Raw genomic sequence first — 25744 nt, 5'->3', positions numbered from 1 at the left:
TGTTTCTGTTTTATTTCCTAGATGTGTTCTAATAAGTTTTGTAACAACTGTGACAGAAACTGTGAATTCATCTGTGATTTGTCCCAAGGAAGTCATTAAAAAACTGCCACCAATTACTAAGAACATACAGAAAGTGCAGTTATGACAGTACACTAGTTGCAAACTTACAATTTAATCCATCAAATTCATATTTACATTTGCTGCACATGAGAATAATCTCACAGGTAGTGTGTTAAAGGAATCACTTTCCCCATATTTTATACATGTATTATTCACTAACTCTTTCTCTTTAAGTTATGGGATTTTGGGGGGTAAGTTTATAATCAATTAATATTGAAAACTGGCAATTTTATTAACAAAAATATTCAAATTAGAAAACATTCAATAACAAAATAATGTCTTGACGTTAGTTCCAGGCTCTATACCTAAAATGAACTGAAACGGCCTTTAAATATTCATGCAGTTTTTCTGACTTTCACCCAAAAGTCAGATGTGGTGTGTGTGAAACAAAGAAAGCATGACCAATAATTAGCCTTTTATTATATGATACTAAAAATTATACATAGAGCATCTCAAACCCTTTTTTAACCACTGTCGGATACATTGTTTGCAGAACGTAGAATACTTTGAGAATAAATGTATTTCTTCATAATATCTGAGCATGATGTCGACTCATAGATGATCTACAAAAACACTTGAGACAAAATGCCCCTGAGATAAAATGGATTTATTAGCAAGAGGTAACTGGGAAACATACTTCTGTTTACTTGTTGTTATTGTCATCATCATGTTTTGCATCTTTTCTTTTTTTTTTTTTCTTACAAAACTGGGAATATTTCTTAAGATGTGGAAACATGAGGGTTGAAAGATAATTTTCATACCACTGGGTATTGCTAACAGCAAAATGTTTATTTATTTATATACCTTATAAGAGTATGTGCATGTATAAGTGTATACAGTATAAGTATATAGTATTATTCTGTCTGTGAAGGTGTTGCATGCCTGCCACATGAGCTTCAAAAGTGTACTGTACATACATAGTAAAAATACATACAAATATTCACAGAATAAGCACTACATTACTATATTCCTGCTAAAAGAAATGGTTATAGACAGGATTACAGTATAAATGCAAAACATTTTGAAGTTGTCTCCTACCTCTAACTCATGGTTTCAAGACCGCACTGTTGTAGCGTTTTGTGTTTAAGCTTGAGATACAATTTTTTTTTAAGGATTACACTGTTCCACATTGAGAAATATGCAGGCTCGCATGTACAAAATGTACAGCACGTCTCAGTGAGGTGAATTAACAACAAAGTACAAAATACTTTCCCATGTTCATATAAAGAGCAGATCACTCTCTTATACTACTACAAAAATAGTGTTTGAATGCTGCAGGCAGAGGTCATTCACATACGTTTTTTTCATTTTCTTAAACAGCAATGCATATAACAGAGTGATATACAGTCACGTTCCACAATCACTGGAACAGCAAAAAGGACAGATTGTCTTTAATTACAGAAGAGCAACAACCTTTTACTCTACAGAAGTATCGCCGAACCTGAAGGTACAACACTTACCACCGCATGTGATATTTTGTCATGAGCTGAACCAAAAACCACGGAACATAATATTATAACAAAGGGAAACCGAATTGTATTGTCCCGTTTAACAGTAAACACAGATGAAGCATCCCTCACCTAAAGATGTAAACCTTCATTAAACTGTGTTTTAAATAAACTGAGGTGTTTATGGTGAAGTTTGGCACCTTTGACAAGACACTTAAAAAAAGACAGTTCATTCCAAAAAACAACAAAAAAATAAAGACACTTCAATATTGTCAGTTTAAGGTGGTGTAAGCTGATGTAAATTAGTGAGAAAATGAAAAACACCCTCCTCTTGTTTTGGTTTTGGAAGCACAGAGACAATTATGCTTCAGATGCCTCACTGCCATCGCCGCCATTCGTGGTTCCTCGTCGTATAATACAGTTAAATTTTCTGTGCTCTTTTACCTGATTTGATGCAGTTACATTTTTACAATGCTACATTGGTTGCAGAAAAAGTCAGTCATCATTAAAACTCAAGCAAAGAGAACAACGGCCGGCAGCACAAGTGCTCAGTAAGTGCAAACTCGACACAGTATGAGATAATGCAAAATAATGTCATTGGTCACTAGGAAGACATTGTTGCGTTCAATCTAAGTGACCTCTGTTATTATGCTTGAGATACCTCAAAAAAATAAAAAATAAAATCCCAAAAGCAGGTGGCATTATGGCATCTGTATCCAACAAAAAACATACACTGAAATGTTTTGTGTCGTCAAACAATCTTAAACATCTACTGTACAGAAGAGCAAATATCTTAAACATGTACAACTATACAAAAGTTGATGTGTATGTTATCTGATGTATAATATTAACAGAGAAAATAAGGTGAAGGACCACCTCCCACTCAGTTGGGCACTTTGGGCTCAATTCTGAGTGAGGCTTCGTACATGCTTTCTTCGTCCAGAACAGAGCTGTTATCCAGCAGATACTGGGTTACCTGTGGCAGGAAACAAAAAGAATACAAGCATTAGAAATAAGAACCTTTAATGAATCTTGACTCTACAAACACTGGCAGTAAATATTATTAATTTTACATTTGGTTAGAAGATGGTAACAGGACAGAAGAGTGGGAAAAGATATTTTTACCTCCGCCAAGGAGGTTATGTTTTTGCCGGTGTTGGTTTGTTTGTCTGTTTGCCTGTCTGTCTGTCTGTGTGCAAGATAACTCAAAAAGTTATGGACAAATTTGGATGAAAATTTCAGGAAATGTTGATACTGGCACAAGGAACAAATGATTAAATTTTGGTGTTGATCGGGGGGGCACTGATCTGCCTTGGTGGAGATCTGTGCTCTCCAAGTGCTTTTCTAGTTGCTATACTTTTTTAATCTAACCTTTAAATGTTCAGTTTTCTTTTTGAGTTACTGGATAATCTCACAGACCTTAGTAAACTAGAAGCACTCGGAGAGCACAGACCTCCACCAAGGCAGATCAGTGCCCCCCTGATCACCACCAAAATTTAATTATTTGTTCCTTGTGCCAGTATCAACATTTCCTGAAATTTTCATCCAAATCTGTCCATAACTTTTTGAATGATCTTGCACACAGACAGACAGAGACAGACAGACAGACAAACCAACGCCGGCAAAAACATAACCTCCTTGGCGGAGGTAAATATGTGAGTATAGTAAAAAATAGAGAAAAATGCAACATATACAACCTGTACATGACATAAGTTGTTTCTTCTTTTACTCCTTACGCCCTGATTAAGATATCAAAGGTGGTCTGTGTTTCAAAACATGACACCTTTTCTATTTTATTTCCCTTGCGCTGCCTAAAACTCCACTGCATAATATATATTATGTATACTTTTCAATAAAACCGTACAAAATTCCCACAAATATTTAAGAATGATTCATTTGGAATATCATTTCTCCCATAAAAAAGTATGAATAACTTGTTCTGAACTGAATTAAATCCTTTTTTTTTTTTTTTTTAAGTTCATAGATGTTCATGTTTAATATCTGGATTGATGGATGTGATGGATTTTGGACCAAAAAATTATCCTGTACATCAGGGGTTACCAACCCTGGTCCTTGAGATCCACTATCCTGCATGTTTTAGATGTATCCCTCTTCCAAAACACCTGATTCAAATGCCTATCAAAAGCCTATCATCAAGCTCTGCAGAAGCCTGATAATGACTGCCAGGTGTGTTGGAAGAGGGAAACATCTAAAACATGCAGGAGAGTAGATTTTGAGGACCAGGGTTGGTGACTCATGCTGTACATCATAAATACACTTTTGATTGGAATGGGGTTTGTTAACCCTGATGCACAACCACTGGCTGATTATTGTGTATTTGTTTTCATCATAGGTTGTTTTTTTTTTTTTTTTTTTTTTAAGGAAACAAAATGTTGAGAACTGCTGGTTTATTCAACATCTTGGTATTCATTTACCTTTGGTTGAAGGTCAATCTTGTATGCTGTTTGCTGAAACTGCCTGATTTCTCTGATGATGTGGGAAATCTACAAATGAGAAGCACAGTGTTACAGTGATTTTAACACATCCAAGGTTTTCATACAACAGGACACCTAACATGATGCAGCCACTGAGATCATCTCACCATCCTCATCTTTGAGAAGTTGACCAAATTGTCTTCGGTGTAGTTTGGCGTTCCCTCCTCAATGAAAGCCAGGTCAGTGAGGTACATCCCCAGATAGGGCACACAGGGAGGATCACAGCTGGTGGGAGAAACAAACGTCATCCACTTGTACTGCATGTTTGCTTTAACAATCCGGTGTAAAAAAAAATGCCTTTGAACTGGACTCACTTCTTTAAAGCCTCTCTCAGGTTTTTGAACCTCCCCTCTGAAGAGACCAGCTTCTGTAGCTTGTCAGTCAATCCTTTCGTCTGAAGGAAAAAATTAAGAGAACAGTTAATAACAGGTAATTTAGAAAAAAAGCAAAACAAAACGAGCAATGCACAAATACAAGGAGACAGTCACCTGCTTGGAAACCTTGAGCCAGGTCTTTTTGAGACGGAAAACAGAGCTGCGGTTCAGAGATGAGGTGATTTCGAGAACGGCGTTGTAGTTATGGAGACAGCGGCAGATGTCGGCCACAGCCACCCATTTCTCGATGACCGCCACCCGGGTCACCACATCCTCACAGCGCAGGATCTCTGTAGCTATAAGGTTGCTTATCTTGAAGGGAGCAGAGTGAAAAGTGGGTTTAAACCTAACATTTACACATTCAAGAGAAGATTTAAGAGAATCATAGCAGAACATACATCATTGAAGTGCTTTGTTGTTTTCATTATATACGGTGTCTTCTCATTTTTGTCATTCTTCATCCAGCCTTGTCCGAAGAATTCCCTGTAAAGCAATCAAATGAATGAATGAATGAATGAATTTGAGATGTAGGTCTTTCATAGTAAAATCTGCAGTTTCAGTGTGATGGTACTCACTCGTAGGGGATGACCTTAAATACCAGGTGGTCCAAGAGGGTGAGCTGTTCTGCAATTTCCAGAGCTGAGTGACTCTCAAAGGGCTCAGCCTTCCCTGTTCCCATCTAAGAGACACACAACACTGATTAAAGCTGCGACTCTTACAAAGTAAAAAGAGTATCAAGTACAAGTCAGTCCATTTTTGTGATTTAGCATAGTTTATCAATACACATAAGAAGTTTCTCTAAAATTATACAAATCTTATCAACTGTGTTAATATATTTCTCCACAATTTTCTGTCATATTACTGCTTCTTCTTGTGTCCCGCTTGCATACAGTGATATGATATTATGTGATGTGATGTTTCAGTCCCAGACAAGTAACATCACTCACCAGCTGTGTCACATCTTCAAGGGTGATCTGATTGTCACCGTGGTCTTCCTGAGTTAAAGTCCTGATGTAAAGGAAAAAACAAAGTCATACTAATGGATAAAACTTCAGCCAATGGTTTGGTTTTGCATATAGTATTCAACAGCACACAGTAGTACCTGATGATGTTGGCGGCTGCTTTCCTCTCTTGGGTCAGCAGCTCAGGGTCATGCATCACTTCCTCCAGGAAGGCAATAACCTTTGTCTTCAGCTCATTGTTGGATTCAAAGTCCTTGAGACATAAAATAGGTAGTTTAATAAAAGCCATACTCACACAGGACTAGCATAACATAGGGACCTCGATCAGATTAGGATTAGAATTAGAAATTAAACCCCAAAATCTGTGTTTTGTGGGGTGGATGAGGATATGCAAAGTCTGTTTTATTTTAATCTTGAGACATTATCCCTTGTATCTGATGTTAAGGCTCACTGTTATTAGGTGACCATTTACAGAAAACTGTTGAAACTCTTGAAAAATAGAAAAATGCTCCCTGCTGTTGCTGCTATCCCTGTCATTCATCTCATCATCTTTTAGGATGTTGTTTCTCTGAACAATTTGCCACCCAAAAAGCTACTTAAACTTTCAGTAACATAGAAGTAACAGAAGTAACAAAAATATTGCACATCGTTCTAAATCCCAGAGAAGTTTATTCGCACAGAGCTAATGTTATTACAGGACCTCTGTGTTCACTGATATAGATAGGCAATTTGCAGTAAAATTTTTACTTTACAAATTACTGACACGGCCAATTCACATGGCATTAAGATCATACAAAACCACTAAAATTAATTAAAAGTACCAAGGATCCACATGTGATACTCGTACCATGCCAATAGGGCTAAAGACTGCACAAACAGGTTTTAAAAAAACTCCTTCATTTTACTAAAGATTTCCCAAAGTGACTTTGAACAGGCCTAATTATGCACACCGTTCGAAATTAACAACATTTTACATATAAAAGGACAAATCAGATGAACGCTATGGTTTAATATTTAATGTTTCATTCATTCTGCTGTCGTCAAAAGCAATTTGGAAAATCACCAAAAGTCATTTTTTCCATAATTACAAAATAATGCATGAACATCACAAATAGATGACATCTAATGTGTTCTTGAAAGATTTCAGGTTTACATTAAGGTTTGGAAATCAGGGTTGAAGCTTGAAAGTTAACTGAAGTATTATTGACTTGTGTATGTCTTTGGTATACACACATTAATCTGCAAAAAAACATGTGTATGTGTACATGCATTCACACTGACAGTGTAAGTACCAAAATCCAAATCTGAGTGGTTTTGTTTACAGTGGAAAGATTATATCTCATGAATATGCCTTGGATATTGAAGGGACATTTTACCGGAGAGTGTTTGGACACCCAGTGCCTCAGGACATTGAGAACTCTGTTGGTCGCTGCTCGTCTGATCACAAACTCTTTGTCTCCATTTCTCTGATCTGTTGGAAAACCTGGAGCAAGTAAAAACACATCATGTCAGTTTTGTCCTACAGCTCTCATTGTTATAATATATATATTTATATATATATATATATTTTTTTATTATTATTATTTATTCATGACACATATACTACTTTAGCTCCAAAGAATAAGGTCATTGTGAAACAGAAAACAGGTGTGTGTACCTGTGCTGGCAAGGGACATCCTTCGATATTTTTCCTTGGTTGGAGTGCCCTCGTTGGCTCCAGCTGTGGCAATAGCAAAGGCGGAGGCAGCAGACAGGGCGCTGCGGTTGTTGTCCAGCTCTCGACATGAGGACATCACCATGCCATTGTTGTAGGAAAACAGAGAGAACTCTACAAGGAAGCACAGGAAACAGTTTAGATTGTTTAGATTGACTCAGGTAGGCTAAAATTTAGAGAGAAATACTATCAAGTAACATCACATATTTCCACAAATACATTTGTCTCAAAATGTTCAAAATGGTTGGTTACATATTTATACTACTGAGCCTACAGTCTGTACTGTATACTGCAAAATGGCCTGATTCTTTTTGCTAAAATGTCCACAAGGAGGCAGTACAGGCCTAAACAACAGCTTCCCCCTAGACTTCTACAAGAGGCTTTGATATTCAAGATGGTTGCAGCTAAATATAGCCACCAAATATCAGCATAACAGAGGAATCAACAGATTCTCTGCAGTCTGCTATGTTTAAATCCTGAGAACATAGAGCGATCATAAGAAGCTAAAACTCCTACACCAAGCGAGACACTCGCTGCTTTACAATATCAGTTAATTCACAAATTCCAGGGATGGATTTGCTTTTAAAATCTCTTGTGTGATTTTGTCATAAGATTTAGAAAGCACACATAATCTTGGCGTCGGTGAAACAGCCTCATTACTGGAGGCGGAAGGGAAAACACGCTCTTGATTTAGTTGTTATGACACAAGTTTCCACACCTACTCAAGCCAAGCATTGGCTTTCCCCACATGTTCATAATTTTACATGGTTAATGGCTGATGTAGTATCATGTCTTCTTCATGATGCACTGGTTTTGAGAAACAATATTAAGCTCAACCTATAGAAAAGGGAAACCTTTGTACGAAAGAACTGATGCAGATATACCCCGTTTCAGATTTAAGTAGATTTTCAGAAAAATACAAGGCCTCAGATTTAATTTTTCAATGTATTGCCAATGTCGGTGTGCATTGTGTGAGCTTAAATATGACAGTACCAAGCTGTGATGATGTCAAAGACTCAATGTACCTGAGGAGTTTTTGCCTTTGACGTTTTTTGGTGTGGTGGGTGACTTGGTTGGAGAGGCCTCGGGGTCACCGTCATCACTCTGGTTTTGATCATTGTCACTTTCCTCTCGCACAGACAGATCTGTATCATCACAACATCACAGACAGGTCACACAAAAACATTAGAGAAAACTCCCATTTGGGGCAACCTGTTTAAGATGGGCTGACCTACCTTGTTTGCACACAGAGGCATCCTCCACCTTGTCCTTCTTATCCTCTCCTTCGTCTGGGATTTTGCTCGTGATGGGGCTGGACACGTACAGCTTGTTGATGTCCAAGGTGGTCTTGCTGAATGGAGACATGGAGGAGTACATGCTTGCATAGCCATTTGAGGAGCAGCTGAGGGCAGCCAGGTCAAGAGCTTTGCCCCCAGTGATGATGGGAATGTTGAGAGAGAGCTTGCGTCGTCGGTTGGGGGATGAATTCTTGGCGATAGCGAGCGGAGGAGGGGAGGAGAACTTACGGCTGGCCCTGGGGGAGCTGGGAGGTTCTCCATACAGGAGTTTACTGTTCTGACTGCTGGCGAAGAATAACTCTAGGGACCTGCATCAAGAGGGGATGTATACATTTGAATTTTAGGACATATTAATGTGTTTCTTTGATATTTAGCAGGCATGCTTTGTGTTTTTACCCGCTCATGAGTGACAAGAGCTTAGTTAAATACACAACACCTCCTAAATAATTTATGCAAACCAAGTCAGCCCAGCAAGCACAAGTCTCTTTGCAGTCGTGTCTCGTTGTTTTAGAGCACGATGCAGGCTGCAGTGTTGCAGAAAACCTCTCCCACTCCCTGTCACCCTCCTGGCGACCTCACGGGTTCCCATAAATAGCACAGCAAGTGATAGTGCGCACGGCCACTGCTGACACAAGCAGCCAAGTGTAGGTGTCTCACAGTGACATGACAAGAGCCACAGGAGAACATGCTGCAGGGCGTGGGCATGGGGAGCTCCCCCTGATCCCAACGCTACAGTGGGGCCCTCGCTCTCTGTGTGGAGAGGTGAGTTAGCCCCACTGCAACACTCTGCCAATATTTCACACTATGGATCTTTTGCAGACAAGGAAAGAGAGGAAGAGAGAGAGAGAGAGAGAGAGAGAGAGAGAGAGGAAGAGGGAGGGTGGGGTCCTGCAGCATCGATGTTGGTTGCCATAGAGCGACAGAGCCCAGTTGAGACACTCCCAGCCATGCAGGAGAGACTGGACCCAATTACTGCCTTCAACCACTGAACACACACATAAATACACACATGAGCAGTCATAGCGAGGAGCTTTTCTTCAACTGCCGCTCCATCTGCTGCTTCTCGTTGCTCAATAACCAATATAACATGATGCATTTACCAACGCATCTGGGCGAGGGCAGTATGGACTAATATTTAAATCTCAATAAATTTTCCATGAATGGCAATATATGATGCAAATGTTGATATTCATTCTGAAGTAGGTACATTTTTAAGTTATAAATACAAGCCAGAGGAGTTGTCAAAAAACATTGGCACATAAGGTACACAGTCCCGCTGGTTAAAGTGGACAAACTGAACACTTTTAGTGCTGACAGGCTCTAAAGAATCTCTATAAATAGAATGAAATGTACTGTAGCAACCACATTAATGCCACTACCCATGATGCAAAGCTTTCTGAAAAGAGTCATATTCACTACCATTTAACGTCAAAGCCATAAGAGAGAAAAGTGAAAAGCAAAAAGCCAATGACTTATTATACTTGACACTTGCAACATAGTTATTTACGATATCCCACTTAGATCAAGTCACGATACACTTAGTAGACCCACTGGCCAGCCCACATCTATCTCTATATCTATCTAACTATTGGTGCCTTTCATTGATTTGAGAGTATCAAAGCTTGTCATCGTGACAGATCAATCTCATCTTCATGCAGTATGTAAAGTGTGGAAGGATGCCAAACTTTTCAAATAAGATTTGTTTCTCTATTGTAAATGCTGTCAACAGTTAAACAATGTTCAAGTATTAATCTGACTCACCGAGCGGGGATGGCACTGATGGGCTTTTTGTAAATGGTGATGAGTTTGTCTAGCACCACATCAGCGGTAGTGAACACACGATAGGAGTGCAGAAAGGTGTTGAGGAAGTCAATGGAGAGGAAACGGAGGTCAGTCAGTCTCTCCAGTAGACGCTCTACGCTGGCGTAGCGGATCTGCAGCACCTTACAGGAGTTCATCATCTTACTGAAGCGGATGTCCACATCATCACAGTACAGGCTTGAGTCTGACCTGTTACCAAAACATACCAAACTCAGATCAAAGCATGAAAAGCTGCACATTGTTACATACAGTAGGTATGCAAAAACGTAGCTTACTTGATCATTTGCGGCACTGTGACTTTGGAATTATCTTCAAAGGCGTTCATCATTAGTCCATTACAGCGGATGTTGTCGATACACTGTAGGACAGATGCAGCAGACATGAACAGAGAGGACAGAGGGAATGTTAGCAAGTTTTGATATGTGCAAGCCTTTAACCGACATCGTCAACATTCTGTCTGACTCTTGAAGACTGTGATATGTGTTGACGTGCCTGACTGATGTCACTGGTCCATGCCGACTTCTCCTGCCTGGAGGAGGCCACCAGGATGACTGTGAATGACTGACTGTCCTTTGGCTCTACCACAATCTTGAAGTCCAGGTGCTCCATGTCCTGGCCACTCTTGTCTGATTTGGCTTTGAGGCAAATACAAAGAGATAACAATTAATTTTTTTATTTCCTGCATATGTACAGTAAAGGCATAAAACATTTTTGCACTATACATAATATGTATTATTATTTCTTGTTTTTTTTTTTTTTGGTATTTTATTTTACTGTTTGGTCTTGTATATTCTCTGTTTGAATCATTGTACTTTCAGCATCCTCTTTCAGGACATGACCTACTCCCAATGCAAATTTTTAGAAACACTTCAAATGACTGTGCACTTATTCACTATTAAGTAACTGCTTATCATCAAACATATTAGCACAATTTTAACCTCTTATTTCTCATTATAATGCACTTTTTAATGCCTTATTTTACCTGAACATATGTTACAAGTACTAACTACTGTACAACTGCCTTACGACCAAATAAGGAATTTATGCATGAATTACAGCAGTTTCCTCACTTATTATTAAACATCTACAGGTTATTGGAGGAAAACTGTTAGTGGTTACAGAAAATACCGAATAAGTGCTGACTAATTAAAAGTGAACATGCTACTGACATGCATGTTAATAAGCAACTAGTCATTGGTGAATATGTGTACCCATGCTGCTTGTAGTTAACAAAATCTGGCAATCTGCATATATTTGTTAACACTTATACTACAAAATGTGAAAACGGGCTTGATCAACACACTCTACATATACACTGCATGCATATGTATTTTACACAACATCACATATGGTACATACAATGCATGTTTCAGTAATCTGCTTTATGAATAAATACTCACACTCATCATCTGTCCCCTCAGGGTCCTCCATAAGAGTGCAGTCTATGAGTGAGACTACTCCATTCTGCAGACACACACATGCACACAAACTACATTTAGTCTCTTCACACCACCGAAAAGGACTTGCACAAGAACATCACATAATTTTCTGAACTGTACATGTGAAAACTAATGAATCATCTGCTCTACAACCCAAGGATATGCAAATTGTATAGGCTTGTATAAGCATGTGAAGCTGTTACTGATGGGAGCCATGACCCTGCTAACCCTACAACTTTCCCCTATAGTTGCTTAATCTGGTAACTTTAGCTCAGAGATTGAGGCTTCATAGGTTTTTTCGATTAAGATTGTGATGTCTGAATAAGGAGAAGTTCCACTGCTAGCTCAGCAGCACAGGCCCACCTTGGTGAGGTGAAGTTTTCCCCCAGACCCTCTGGTACAGATGATTAAATGCTTGGAGAAGAGGAAGCACTGTCTCTCCCCCTCCTTCTTCAGAGACAGAGAGCCCAGTCGCCCACGGGTGATCTTGCCCTTCTCGCTCATTGGCACCTGGATAAGAGACCCTGTACGTGGGAATAAAAGAGAGTGTGCAAATAGAGGAGGAAAGAGGATATATATATATATATATATATATATATATATATATATATATATATATATATATATATATATATATATATATATATATATATATGCAAAAAGAGGCAAAGACAGGGAGAAGAGATTAGAAATAAAAGGAGATAAAGGAATGGACACACTAACGCTAAATGCAACAAAGAATCAAAACTGCTTGTCTCAGTTGTGCTGTCTCCTACATATATAAATACATTTACACATGAAATACATTTCTATTTTCCATTTCCACATCCATAAAAGAGACATGTGACATTTAAAGTCCCACATTCCTCATCAGTTTTCCTCGAAGGAATCTAATTTCACTTGTAAATTAACATCTTTTCTCATAAGGATTATGTGCCCAGAGAGGCTGTGGCCGAATTATGCTTAAATGATGCTTTTCTGTTTAACCCTTTATCAAGTAAGTGACTGTTTTTGGTAATTTCCACAAACATTAAATACGGGGCCAAACCCGTGGACTCAGTGAGGTCCAGATGCATGTTGGTTTTTATAACAGTATACACTGAGTCAGACAGATTTTATAGACATTTTGAAGCTGTAAATAGTGAATATGAGTGATTTTTGTCAGTTTATGACAGTTGTTTTATTGCATGTCTTTACTTTTTAGCAAGTGCTGCTCAGATGTTTTATGGCAAGAGGAGGGATAGGATGATTTCCAATAACATAGAAAGGTTGAAATTTTGAATTTCAGAGTATTTCAGTGAGTGCCCTGTAAAGGGTTAAACTGACTCAGAGTGGATCTGAAGTACAGATAAGGCAGAAGTTACCTTGTCTCACAAATGTCTGACTGGTGTCGAGGAGAATCTCGCAGCCCTCTACGATCATGCGCTCAATTGCCAGGTTCTTCCTGATGTTCTCAGTCTCGCTCACTTCGTCATGCATGATTCTGAGATGCAGGAGATTTCATCATTGTTTTATAAAATAAGAGTTTATCACATATATGTTTGCTTGAGTGAAGCATCATGTAGTATGTTTTGACAGTATTAGGTACCTGGAAAGCTCCTCCAGCTTAGATTTGGCATAGTCCAGACTGTTTCTCTCTATATGTTCATGGGGTGTGTGGGCCAAAAGTTCATGGAGCGTAAGGATGTAGCGGGGAATCTAGAGAAACAGAACAGGACACGACAGGGGAGTCACACTCAAATTTAACAGCATGCACAAATGTAACAACAACACAAACATGCACACACAGGAATATACACGTGCGTCAGTCCATGGGCACTAATGAGAGGTAGATCACTGGAGAGCACAATCTATGCTCATCAGCAAAATTTATTATCAACACAGCACAGCCTGCAGTAGGCCCCAGCAGAGTGGGCTGTCGGGAAACTGCATGGCTTGCCAGAAAGGAGCCATTATTAAAGCCTGAGCTCCAAAAACAACTGCTTTTTATAGACATGAAGAACACTACAGGGATATTCTGAGCAAAAGCAGACAATGCCTGCTGTTACTGTTGCTGATCAGTGATGCCACAATATGGGACGTCGCTCAGAGAGACGATGAATGTCCAAGAGGGAGATGGATCTTTGAAGCCAAGTCCTGACTGAGCTGCTCTGGCCGGAGTACAGACCAGAACACATTCATGACATGTATCTTTTGTCCACCTATAAAGTGCAAATTTCTCACCACTGTGGCTATAAATGTAAAAATTAGGATTTTGGACTGCATACTTGTAAAGCTGACTTTTTCCATTTAAAAAAACAAACAAATTATGATAACCTCCAGGGCTGATCTTTAAAAAAGCATTTTAAAGTTAAAAAGGCACTGAGCTGGTCAACAGGTTGTTGTGAACTCTAACAGAGGGAAGTGGATTACCTTTTATCTTCAAGCTAGCCTCCAGTTATAAAAAAAAAAATCAAACTGTGCCAGCTCAAGGCGTTTGCATATTGTGAACTACTAAAGCATTTGTAATTTCATGTATACTTCAGCATTATATTTAAAAACAACTTTAAAAAAAAAAGGATTTTTCACCCTTGCTAAAGCATTTAAGAGAATAAAATTGAATACACACACAAAACCTAAGGGATCTACATTAATTATTTCTACTTAAAATATTAAGATACAACCTAAAAGTATGATCAGGGTTGGAAATAAAGAGTACTGAAGTTATGCCACAGATACCAAAGTATTGGATTGTAGAGAGATCCACTAAATCTACTTATGCCAACCATCTGACAGGTTCTATAAAGTTATTATGTGATGTTATTATCTTTGCTAAGTTCACTGTTTGTTGATCAGCATTTCAGACTAAACTGTGAAAGTTCTGACCTTCTTAGGACATTTCCAAACAGATCTTTAGTGCAGCTATTGGCAACATAAACCTCACAGAAAATGGAGGTGATTTGTGGTTTTACTGTGGCTGTTTTCTGTTTTTTATTAGAGCTATAATGTAAACTATTGGCTGACATAGTAACATGAAGATAACACAATGCAGAATTAGTTTGAATGACCTGCTGTGAATTTTTTATTTGAAGGAGAAAACTTGATAATACCACAGTACTGTAGTGTTAAATGATGAGGTTTATACTTTATCCAGTGAGTGATACTGTCTGTGGATACATTGCATTGATTTGTAGGTGCTTTTAGTAGTTGTAAGTGTGTTTTGGTATGTGACTTTCCTCTGCTGTTGATAGTTTGGAATATAAATACTACATATAAAATAGTCAAAAGATGAAGATTGATGATATATAAGAAGAAAATTGTGATTTTTTGCTCCCCTATAATCAAATTGTTTCCAGACATTTCTGCCACTAGAATAAAGGCAGTTTTGAAATATCTTAAATACAGGAACATCACATGAAGAATATTTATGAATATTCAATAAAATTAATCTGTAGATTAAAAACATCTGTTGGGGAGTCATAGTAGGCTCTAATTCTGTGTTTCAGTGATGGATATTCCCTTTTGTTAACATTTTGATCAAAAGCTGTGCCTTTCAAAAATATCTAACCTTTAATCTTCTACAAAACAGAGCTGATTTACAGACAGCTACAACTGGGTATCACTGGCATAGCAGTAGCCAGTGGGTTGTAAGTTGGTGAATTATACAGCCCTAGGATAACATTTATATATGGAGAGGAGAACTTGGCCCAAAATGGTTGCGAGAGTACAAAATTAACAACAAAATCTGGCTCCAGGCTCCAGTTCTGCAGCAAAACAAATGGTTGTGCTTTTATTTCTGGTGTATATCAGTGAGACAAATGAGCTAACCTGAAACATGGGGTAGGTAAGGAAGGTCTCCAGAGTTCTCTCCTCACAGTCGGGCTTGGCCTCGTACTGCTTCAGGAGCTTGTCGAAGTCTCGGTTCTGCTTGCAGTGAGCCAGGATCTGCAGGCTGTACTGGTGGTTTCTCACAAACTCCTGGTAGATGTTCAGCATGGGCAACAGGATGTCGAAGAGGTCGGCTGAAGACAGATCAATACAGTGACATGAGGAGAGATCAGACTCTGCAGCGAAGCGAATAATGCCGAGAGCTTCCAGTAATTCATCTTTAATCACTGTTTAGACTATCAAAGAGCTTCACTTAGATGTAAAAACAGATATAAAAGAATTAACGATGATTCTTACCCAGCACTAACGTTGGCCAGCTCGCTATTCTGGCTTTAAGACCTTGGTAAAATATCTGATGCAGGAACATGATAGTTTCACTGAAGGAAAAAAAAAAACAAAACAGATATACTGAGTGATTTTTAATGTGACTTCCAATCTTAGACTAATACAGTGTGGATAATTCTGTCACTTCCTGATGAAGCCACAAACCCTGATGTGAGACAGTGAGTACAGGAGCATGGGTGTGCACATTCAGAGCATGAATGTACTTAGATGAGTGTGTGGGTGGATTCTGAACAGGCCAATGAGGTTGCATGCAGATTACTGTCTTTGTCCTTCTGTATCTCTCTAAGGAAATAGGAAACTCAGACTAAAACCTTGCACTTTGTATTAGGGAATGTTAGTTGTTTTACATCATACTATACGTACTAGAGACTTTAAAGAACTCTTGGAATTTCCTGATTCTTAAACTTGCTTTATACGATTTAGGGCAGGGGTGTCAAACTCATTTTGGTTCAGGGGCCATATTTAGCCCAATTTGATCTCAAGCGGGCCAGACCAGTAAAATAATGACTTAATAACCAATAAATAATGACAAATTCAAGTTTTTCTTTTTATTTTAGTACAAAAAACCCTAATTAAATTACTGAAATATTTACATTTTACAAAAAAAAAAAGATGTCAATAACCTGAAAAAACAGAAATTTCATTTAAAAAAATTAGTGCAGTTTTAACAACATTATGCCTCAACTTATTATTTATACATGTACATTACACACAATGTTACATAAACACTTGGTAACAGGCATAATATTGTTAAAATTTTGGAGTTTGGAACTGAAATTTGAACAATTTCTACAATATTCCATCTCTTATTATTAACACAACTCCAGATCACAGTGGATCCATAAATGCACAAACATTTAGTAACAGGCAGAATACTGTTCAAATTGCAAAAGTCAGGTTGTTCATCTTTGTTTTTACTTATGTATTTATTTGCATTTTATTGTGAAAGACTAGTTTTGTAAATGTAAATATTTTCACAGTGTAATGTGATTTTTTTCACTTAAATTTTTTCCAGATAATTTTTCACAAAGAAAATGTGTGGTTGTCATTATTTATAGGTTATTGTGTTGTTATTTTTCTGGAGATCACATTGGTCTGTATGTGGGACCTGAACCAAAAGTATTTTGACAGCCTTGACTGTTCAGGTTAATTTTTTGCACTTTCATCCCGCGGGCCGGAATAGAACCTTTGGCGGGCCAGATTTGGCCCCCGGGCCGCATGTTTGACACCTGCGATTTAGGGGGATATTCATAAGTGCGTAAATGAATTATAATATTGATACCTGACACTTGAAAATGAGAATTGTTGTGTTTGTTACCCTAGAACAGGGGTCTCAAACATGCGGCCTGGGGGCCAACTGCGGCCCGCCAAAGGTTCGAATCTGGCCCGTGGGATGAATTAGCAAAGTGAAAAAATTCCACAGTCAAGGCTGTCAAATTTACTTTAGTTCAGGTTCCACATACAGACCAATATGATCTCCAGTAAAATAATAACATAATAACCTACAGAGTATAATGACTCCACATTTTCTTCTTGGTTTAATGTGAAAAAAAAAAAAAAAAATCTTACATTATGCCTAAAAAATAATGACAACTTCAAATTTTTGTCTTTTAGTGCAAAAAATAACATGAAATTATTAAAATATTTACATTTACAGCCTATCCTGCAACAATAAAACACAAATAACCTGAACAAATATGAACAACCTGAAATGTCTAAAGAAAATTCAGCACAAACTGAACTATTTTCTGCCTGTTACTCAGTGTTTAGTGTCTTTGTAAATCTGATCCATAATGCACATGTAGAAATGATAAGTTGAGGCGGAATATTGTTAAAATTGCATTAATTTTTCTAAAGAAATTTCATTTTTTTCAGGTTATTTGCATCTTTTTTGTTTGGATAGTTTATAAAAGTAAGTATTTTCATAATTTAATGGGGGTTTTTTGCACTAAAACAAAGACAATAATTTGGAGTTGTCATTATTTATAGGTTATTCTGTTATTATTTTACTGGTCTGGCCCAGTGGAGATCAAATCGGGCTGAATGTGGCCCCTGAAAAAAATGGGTTTGGGAGCCCTGCCCTAGAATAAACCATCTATATCTGTAGAGGGAGCAGTACTTCCCAACAGTCTACTTTTTCCTATTATATAGTGGGTGGAATCCAGTGTTAGTGTCCATTACTGAGAAATATGCAGAGTGTGGACTGGATCTTACATATGCTTAACTAGAAAGTCCAAAACAGACAAACCTAACCCTGGCTTTAATGAATTACGAGCATTTTCAGCAGATGAAATTGAGCTAAATATGACACATTGAATTTTTAAAGAGATTTTATTTGCAGAGAACATGTGCTGAATAATAGTATGTGTTATTCTTAAGATTTAGTTTTCTTACTGCATAAAAAAACAATTTTATTCATTATAATGACAGGTCTAAGGATATACACAGTGATTTAACTAAGATTTAACCCATAAAGACCCAATGTTACTTTTGTGGCAGTTCCCAAATGAATTTTTCTCTGTTTAACCTTTCTTGAGTGACTTGTTATCATTTATTATGCTATTATCCTCTATGTTTTATATTTTTCACTGTAAATCATGCATTTTCCTATATTTAATTCCTATATTCAATTTAGATGTTCATGAAAACTCTAAGTTATTTCAAAGGTTATTACATCAAAACAGAGAAAACTGCAGAAAAAGCGACTTTTTCACCAAAATATATCATTAACTGAACATATAAGAAGTGTCTCCATCCACTGTCATTGATGAAACTCCATGGGTTTTACTGGTGAATCAATGCTGTAGAAGATGACGGTGTTTCCATGATCACTACGAAGCCTCTGAACGTCCAAATGGGTCATATGTGATAACCATTAAAAGGTGACAAACAGCATTTTACACCAATTATTTACATGTATTAATAGGATTAGTGGATCAACAATTATTAAACATTTAGATCAGTCGATGGTTTTGGACGTTTGAGTCTTTATGGGTTAATCAAGAATGAATAAGTGATTGAGTGTTGTCGTGATGAGCCGACCTGTTGAGGAATATGCTGCTGACATCATCATGTGTGATGGGTGGCTTCTTGGAACTGGCTGCCATACGAAGCGGCCTCAGAAAGTTGTTGACCAGGATGTGCAGCTGCTGGACGTACTCCGCTTCAGAGTCCAACATGCTGAACACAACCTGGTTCCTCTTCCTCATGCTCTCTGCGTGTGGTGAGCGAATGTAATCCTGGATGATGGTCTTCCACTTCCTCCTGCAGATCCAGCCTCGCAAGAAGCTCTGGACCTGGTATTTGAATAGGTGTGATCAGTTTCCCATCATCTTTATTTATACAAAACTGCTGCAATAAAGCTTTGAACTCTGTGTTTTACTTTTTTGATCTTCTTGATTTCTGAGTCGTCTTCAGTTGGGGCAGCTGCCGGGCTAGCGTGGATCTTCTCATTGTCTTTGAGCAGCCCAGCAATCTGCCAATGATACAATCACAAAAAAAAAGACCAAACACTTCCACACTTGTCTTCTTCTCACTTACTGTACCAGCATGTAAACAAAGTGACTGAGTCAACAGGACAGGACCTGTCAACACTGCCAACACTGAAACATTAGCCTGACTAAACTAGCTCTGTTCACTTGGCTGGCGTATCTGCATCAATAGTGATATACATTGGTCATTTAAATGAAATATGTACCACACTGTCCTGCATGCTGACAAGAGGTAAACAAGCTGCAGAAAAAAAAAAAAAAACAGAAAAGACTGAAGCTACCTTGAACTGTTTGAAGCTAAGTGTCTCCATTTACTTTGTAGATGGTGAGAGAGTTAATTGTCATTGCATTTCATACAAGAGATGTAATATAAAGGCATGATCATGCATATTCAGCACACAATTTAATTTCAAGCATCACATTTGCACATTAAAGTAAAATGACTATTTGATGTGAAGAGCACAGCCAGTCCTACAATCCTACTGGAGGCATTGTTTTCTGAGAAGATATGCAAAGCGGGGAGTGTTTTTTTTTTTTTTTTTTTCTGAGCATGCCTCCCTGTGTCAAGGTTGTGCTCTCCTTTCTGTCTCCTCAGAAAAACCCAGCAAAATCAGCATAATCCATCAATTTCCACTAGTTTTTGTGTTTGTTTATGTGTGAGGTGATAAACTTTGATAAATGTGAGTGCAGTATAAGAGCAGTGATATAGTACTGTTGTGTCAGTTTGTGTCTGTTTTCATCACGTCTGATTGATAATGTATTAAAATGCCTTAAATGTGTCTAAGGGTGAGAAATTCTCTACTCCTCCCCTATTGTGGTTCAGTTGGAAGAGACAAAATCCTGGATATTTTATCAGTATTCACTTTGTTGTTGAGAATCCTTTCATGTTTAGTTCAACCAAAATAGCCCAAACAGATACTGCTGAGGGTAGGAATCAGTAAACATTACCTCTGACTTAAGCCTTTCAATCTCTATTTCCCCATCTTCTATCTGTTGTCGAAGTTGCTTAGCAACTGTTTTCTCCGTCTCCACAATCTGAAGCAAATGAAGATACTTCTGCATGAGAGTCTCATGCTCGGTGGCCAAGTTTCTATAACTGTAACACAACCAAGCACGCACAAACAAACATAGTTTGCAATGTTGCTTGAGTAATACATTTCATATCAGTATATGTTGTTTCATTTCAGAGCAAAGACATTTTTTCTTATGATCATTCATCAAGTCTGTCATTCCTCGTGCTTTAACCCCACTTATGAAACCATGGCAACATCCCCTACAGACTAAGCACATCAATCAAACATTACTGACCTTCTACCAACTAATTCAACATTTAATTGCCATGTCTGCACATTTCACTGAAGAGTGCTTATACCTGGCGTGTGATATTGCAGCCACCCATTCATCGCAGTCCTTTACATCTTCTGTGCGTAACTCGAGCGCCTTTTGGTTTTCATGGGTGAAGCTGACAGTGAAATAGTACTGAAAAACACAAAAAGGAAACCACAGCAGGACAATGATTAATCTAGCTTGTAACATGTTCTACTTAAATTACTCATTATTGGAAGCCATCTGGATAAATCTATTATATCCAGGCTTGGCGTAAGCTTCTCCACTGTCTTAGTCTTTGTGTTTGTTCCACTGGCTCGCTGCAGACATCAAGCGGGTGATTTAAAACCACACAGGGCCTGGGGAAGCCACATCTTCCTCGCCCACCACTGCAATTGATGGAGCACACTGAGGGAAGCCTCCCCCAGCTCGGTTCCTGGGATGTCTCTGGTTCCCAGGAGGAAATTCCATAAGACATGGAGGCTGGAGCCGTGGCCAATTACATAACTGTGTGATACCTGTTTCCTAGCAACTCCACAGAGTGTGAACAGTTAGGCTGCTTTTGCGTTTTCTTGTGTCACTCGGTTTTAGATCAGCGTGCTTCCTTTGACGCTGGACTCCAGCAGCAACCAATTGTGAGAGGTGCAGCGGCGATGAGGAAACCATTCACTTCTGTTTTTAACTTATTGAAACCATCTTAATTTTGTTTATGAGTTAGTAACACAGACTATATTTTTAGATCATTTCTGTATTTATTATTAAGTATTCCAGCAGAGGATAAATAAAGCCAGTCTTTAACTTCTATAAATGCAGAAATGGCAGAAATGCCTGTTGGGAGCAGAACATCATCTTTAGACATGTTGGTTACATGGACTATAAGTGGACATTACTCTGATTTCACACTTGTATTATACTCAACTACATTTCAGAAGCGTTTAAATCATTTAACAAAGCTTAAAAGAATAAAATAAAGCTGTGATAGGGTCAATGTTTAGATGTTTAGAGCTGAAAGATTTTTTTTGCTGGATATACACCTTTGTAAGGATCCATTTTGCACCTTTTATACCAAAATATAGTTAGCTGACAATAACACCTGTTTAAATGTTTATGTCATGTAAAGCCCTTTTACATTGCGCTCTTGGTATTAGTATTTAGAACACCAAGTATGACACAGTTTGATTAACTGTTCCAGTGCAAGTGTCACATTTGCATTTAATAGTGATACCTTGTGGGTGTAGAACTATATTTATTTCCACCTGGCTGCAAGTAACATCAGGACAATAAATAAAGATCCTCTTGTACCAAGCCGAAAAATTTTGTTTGACCATGTTGTATGGTTCTTTGTTATCTGATTCTATGTGCTCATAATAGAACTACACTAACTAACTAAGTATCTAAGGTAAAATGAACAAATTGTGTGAAAAATGAGGCTTCCATTTTAATGCGATCCTTGTCTTTCAGAAGTTATGCAACTAGTGATGTGACATCACAGTTACATAGATATATTTGATAATAATTATATATATTACATCAATATGATTCAAATATAACACACACATAACCTAAAAATGGAGCCATGGAAAAATGATACCACATATAACACAGGTGACGTGTCGTTTTCTCCTATGAACTATTGTAGGTATGTTGAAGTCGTGCAGCCTCTAATCTTTGGCCTGCAGATGTTCAACAGGCGCCTATCAACCTGAAACTGATCATTATTCATGGCTGACTGCTCTTCCATCTTCACATTCATTAGGTATTCATCCTACCGTCAAAGAAAATCTATTTCTGGCAAGGAGGCATGCATGTTGGTGTAGTTTTCCCTCATGATCTCTCTAAGAGCGCGTTGAGTGTCTGGTGTGAAGCAATGTTAAGCACACTGTCTGCTTCCAGCTTTATGTTTATGGCTGAGTCATGCACCTTTAAAAGCCATTACAGGTATCACCAAATCTAAAATATCTGACATAATAAGACACCGATGGCACCTAGACTATAGATTACACTGTTTGCTCTGAGACTAGTGAAATATACTTTTGTTCTGGGGTCAAAACTCAACAAATTTTTTGAGCTGTGTTTTGATTAATTCTTGCTTCTACGTGAATCACTCATGCATTGTATAATAGGTACTGTCTGATAAACATCTGAGTTTTATTGCGACAATACTGTAAAAAGCACTTACTGGAACCACATAATGAGATCTATATGGTAATGTATTCCCTGGAGAAGTGTTACAGTAATAATCACTTTACTCACATCCACTTTAATTTTAATGAGCATCAACTTCAGTGATACCAAAGCTGAAGGATATCATATTTTATACCACTATGTGATCATCATTTTATGCATAACACATTACAAAAGCGCAAATTGCTGTAAAAAAAAAAATAAATTAAAAAATAAAATGTCCATCACTTGCTGCTGTTGTTTCTTGTGGAAACAGTTGAAGTGCTGTTGTTTCCCAGTGTGAGCGAGGCGTGATTTCTATAAATGGACTCTGACCCCTCCAAGGTACTGCAAGGAACAAATTTAGCCCAGATAGCGCTCGCATTAATAGGAGAGATGCGACACACTACTTCTCTGCTCTGTTAGCCCGCCTCTTCTAACTGCATCATTCTTTAGGATGCAAATAAGTGTTGCCATAGAAACCTTGGGCTGAAATGCATTATCATTTTCACACTAACTGCATTTGAGGATAAATATAATGTAGGGATTATGGTAGATTGCAGAAATGTTGTCACAAAACCACAAATCCAGGTGGGCAGAGGCAATCTGGAGATATTTCCACACTGTTTATGTCCTCATTAAGGATGTTTGTTTGTTTACATCAAGAAGAAACTCTTCAGCACCACTTTGGTCATTAAATTTACTTTTGTACCTCACTGCACATTTATGCTCTGGAAACTGGATTAAGCATTGAGCAAATCCAACACATTTTCATCTATGTATTGTGAAATCAGCATATGATCGCAGAGATTTATGGATTTTTTTGTGTTTTTGTGTTGACATTTAAAACAGCCCAATGCAGAGGAAAGAGCACTGCTGACAAAAACACAAACAATCCAATTTCTTGAAGGGAGATTTTTTCTGGTGCCTTAAAAGCAACTGTGAGAACACAACATTAGCGAGTGTGATGCTTTCTGCTTTGTCAGCACAAGGGCAGCTGTTCACAGGAAGAGCCTGGACTCACTTTGGATTGCAGCCCTATCTACAGAGTCAGGCGCAGAGCCTGAGAGAGGAGGTGGCCTGAGCAGCCAAGCATTATGTTCCTGTATTCATAATAACCATTCTAACAGACCTGTTAACCTTCCTCACTTTATGAAGCCTTCAATGAAATGAAAAACACCTATTTTGCTCTCCTAGACGATTTCAAGATGTGGAAAAATCCTGCCTTGTATAAATAAATGAGGCTTTTACAAAAATGTTGAATGGATCCCAAAACATAAAGCCATTTTTAAGAAGCAATGCAGTTATGATGTGTAAAAGAAGTGAAAACTCAGGTTTCAGGTTAAAAACCATTCCATTTAGGCCACCGAAATAAGAGCGGGCTGCTCATCGGCACCCTGCTGTTTCTTCTTCCCAGTAATTTTATAATTTCACCGCAAGATGGAAACCTTGAGGCCAGAACTTTTTTGCATGTTTTATTGGAAGGAGCATTTGGTATATCACTCTCCGCCCAAAAAACGTCAAAAAGATGATGACTGAAAGTCAAAAGCAAAAGATGTGATCAGCATCCAAATCTATCACCCTGAAGCTAGAAATCCATCCATTACATTTCATGCAGCGCTGAAAACTATCCCACCAGTCGAGGAAAAAAAAAAAAAAAAAAAAAAAGACCAGGCTCGGTTTGCTGCAACGTAAAGCAAAACACTGCATAGCCCATTGCCAGGGCTGCTGTAATATCATTAGGTGTTAATATTGTTACCTCATCATTAATGCCATGCATGGATTACATAACGTGCAATACAGCAATCTGGGACCTCGTGCTATTCTGCTGCGCTGGATTTGAGGTCATCATTTGATGGGATATAAGAAGAGTATACATGCATGAGAAAAGCGCTTTGTTTGGGACTGAAATAGTTCAAAGGCAATTGCGTCGCAGGGGGAAATTTTACATTCACTGTTGCACCTCGTCAATATTTCAACATGAAGCCTGAAAAACAATAAAGCACTGTGAGAGGGGGAGCCAGAGTGTGTGTGTGTGTGTGTGTGTGTGTGTGTGTGTGTGTGTGTGTGTGTGTGTGTGTGTGTGTGTGTGTGTATCTGTGTGCATGCGTGCGTGTGCGTGTGCGCGCTCTCTCCATACCTGCTTTTCCAAACACTCCTTCGCTGACAGTGAAGGTTTCGGCGAAGGCGCCCTGTCGCATATGCATCCTTCCAACAGGTATAATCCCGAGGGTCGAGAGCTGGACTCGTTCTCAAAATAAAACAGCATATTTTGTAACAAAGCAAACCACTTTGTGTGCCATTTCGTGTTGTCTGAGCTCTTTTTGCTCAAGCACCCTCGTCTTGTACCATCCTTTTTTGCCAAAAGCCCCAGGTAGGTGACATGACCATCATTAAGTCGTATTGCCTTCTGCATTTTGATGCGGAGACTTCAGCTGCACAAGGTGGATCGGCCGTTACATCCTTCCCAAGTCGCTCCGGAAAAGCATTAAATAAAGAGATACACAAGCAAAGATGTTGACTTTCTGAATGCGGACCTCTAGCAGCAGGCTTGTCCACTCGGTCCGACGCATTCACGGCGCTGGCATTTAGGTAAAAAGAGAGCAACAAAACGAGCAGCACAAGTGCAGCATCCTAAATCTTTTGCCATACTCCGAGCGCATTGACGGTCCACATTATCCGATGGTGAGAAAAAAGCAGGAAGGAAAAGGGCGAGAGAGAGATAAATTTAAAAAAACAAAACAAAACAAAAAAACAGTCTAAACTAGGAAAGATGAGAGGAAAAAGGGTTCGGGTTTTGTCCTTTTCTCACATCAAATCTCCAGAAACCAGTAGGCTTGGTGCTGAGCTAGGCAGTGCTGGGTGAAGTCACATGACGCAT

At 38.4% G+C, this 25744-nt stretch overlaps 1 protein-coding gene across 1 annotated transcript; it reads right to left on the bottom strand.

The window, feature by feature from the left end:
* Positions 1-708: 708 nt before the first annotated feature.
* rasgrf1 (Ras protein specific guanine nucleotide releasing factor 1) lies at positions 709-25744 on the bottom strand. Its single transcript, XM_030136853.1, has 27 exons — positions 25004-25744; positions 20747-20853; positions 20323-20470; positions 19266-19358; positions 18926-19179; positions 15836-15915; positions 15479-15672; positions 13260-13369; positions 13036-13154; positions 12035-12195; positions 11633-11696; positions 10725-10867; positions 10508-10590; positions 10173-10421; positions 8349-8719; positions 8139-8258; positions 7057-7227; positions 6776-6882; positions 5540-5652; positions 5385-5445; positions 5013-5116; positions 4836-4920; positions 4552-4749; positions 4378-4457; positions 4171-4288; positions 4004-4072; positions 709-2544 (listed from the first exon to the last, which is right to left on the bottom strand). Exons 1-27 carry the CDS (start codon positions 25277-25279, stop codon positions 2452-2454), a joined length of 3771 nt encoding a protein of 1256 aa, XP_029992713.1. The 5' UTR covers positions 25280-25744; the 3' UTR covers positions 709-2451.

This window comes from Sphaeramia orbicularis, chromosome 6 (assembly GCF_902148855.1).
Source record: "Sphaeramia orbicularis chromosome 6, fSphaOr1.1, whole genome shotgun sequence".
Lineage (NCBI taxonomy): Eukaryota > Metazoa > Chordata > Actinopteri > Kurtiformes > Apogonidae > Sphaeramia > Sphaeramia orbicularis.
The sequence above is the reverse complement of the archived record's forward strand: the minus strand, read 5'-3'. Positions and strand labels throughout refer to the sequence as shown.

What these genes read in the sequence shown, in the direction of transcription:
- rasgrf1 (XM_030136853.1), bottom strand. Translation starts at nt 25,279, where the DNA reads ATGCAGAAGGCAATACGACTTAATGATGGTCATGTCACCTACCTGGGG. An exon ending in GGCTCAAGGTTTCCAAGCAG is followed by an intron (nt 4,458 to 4,551) that starts GTGACTGTCTCC and finishes TTTTTCCTTCAG; the next exon opens with ACGAAAGGATTGACTGACAA. An exon ending in AGATTGACCTTCAACCAAAG is followed by an intron (nt 2,545 to 4,003) that starts GTAAATGAATAC and finishes TTCCTGCCACAG; the next exon opens with GTAACCCAGTATCTGCTGGA.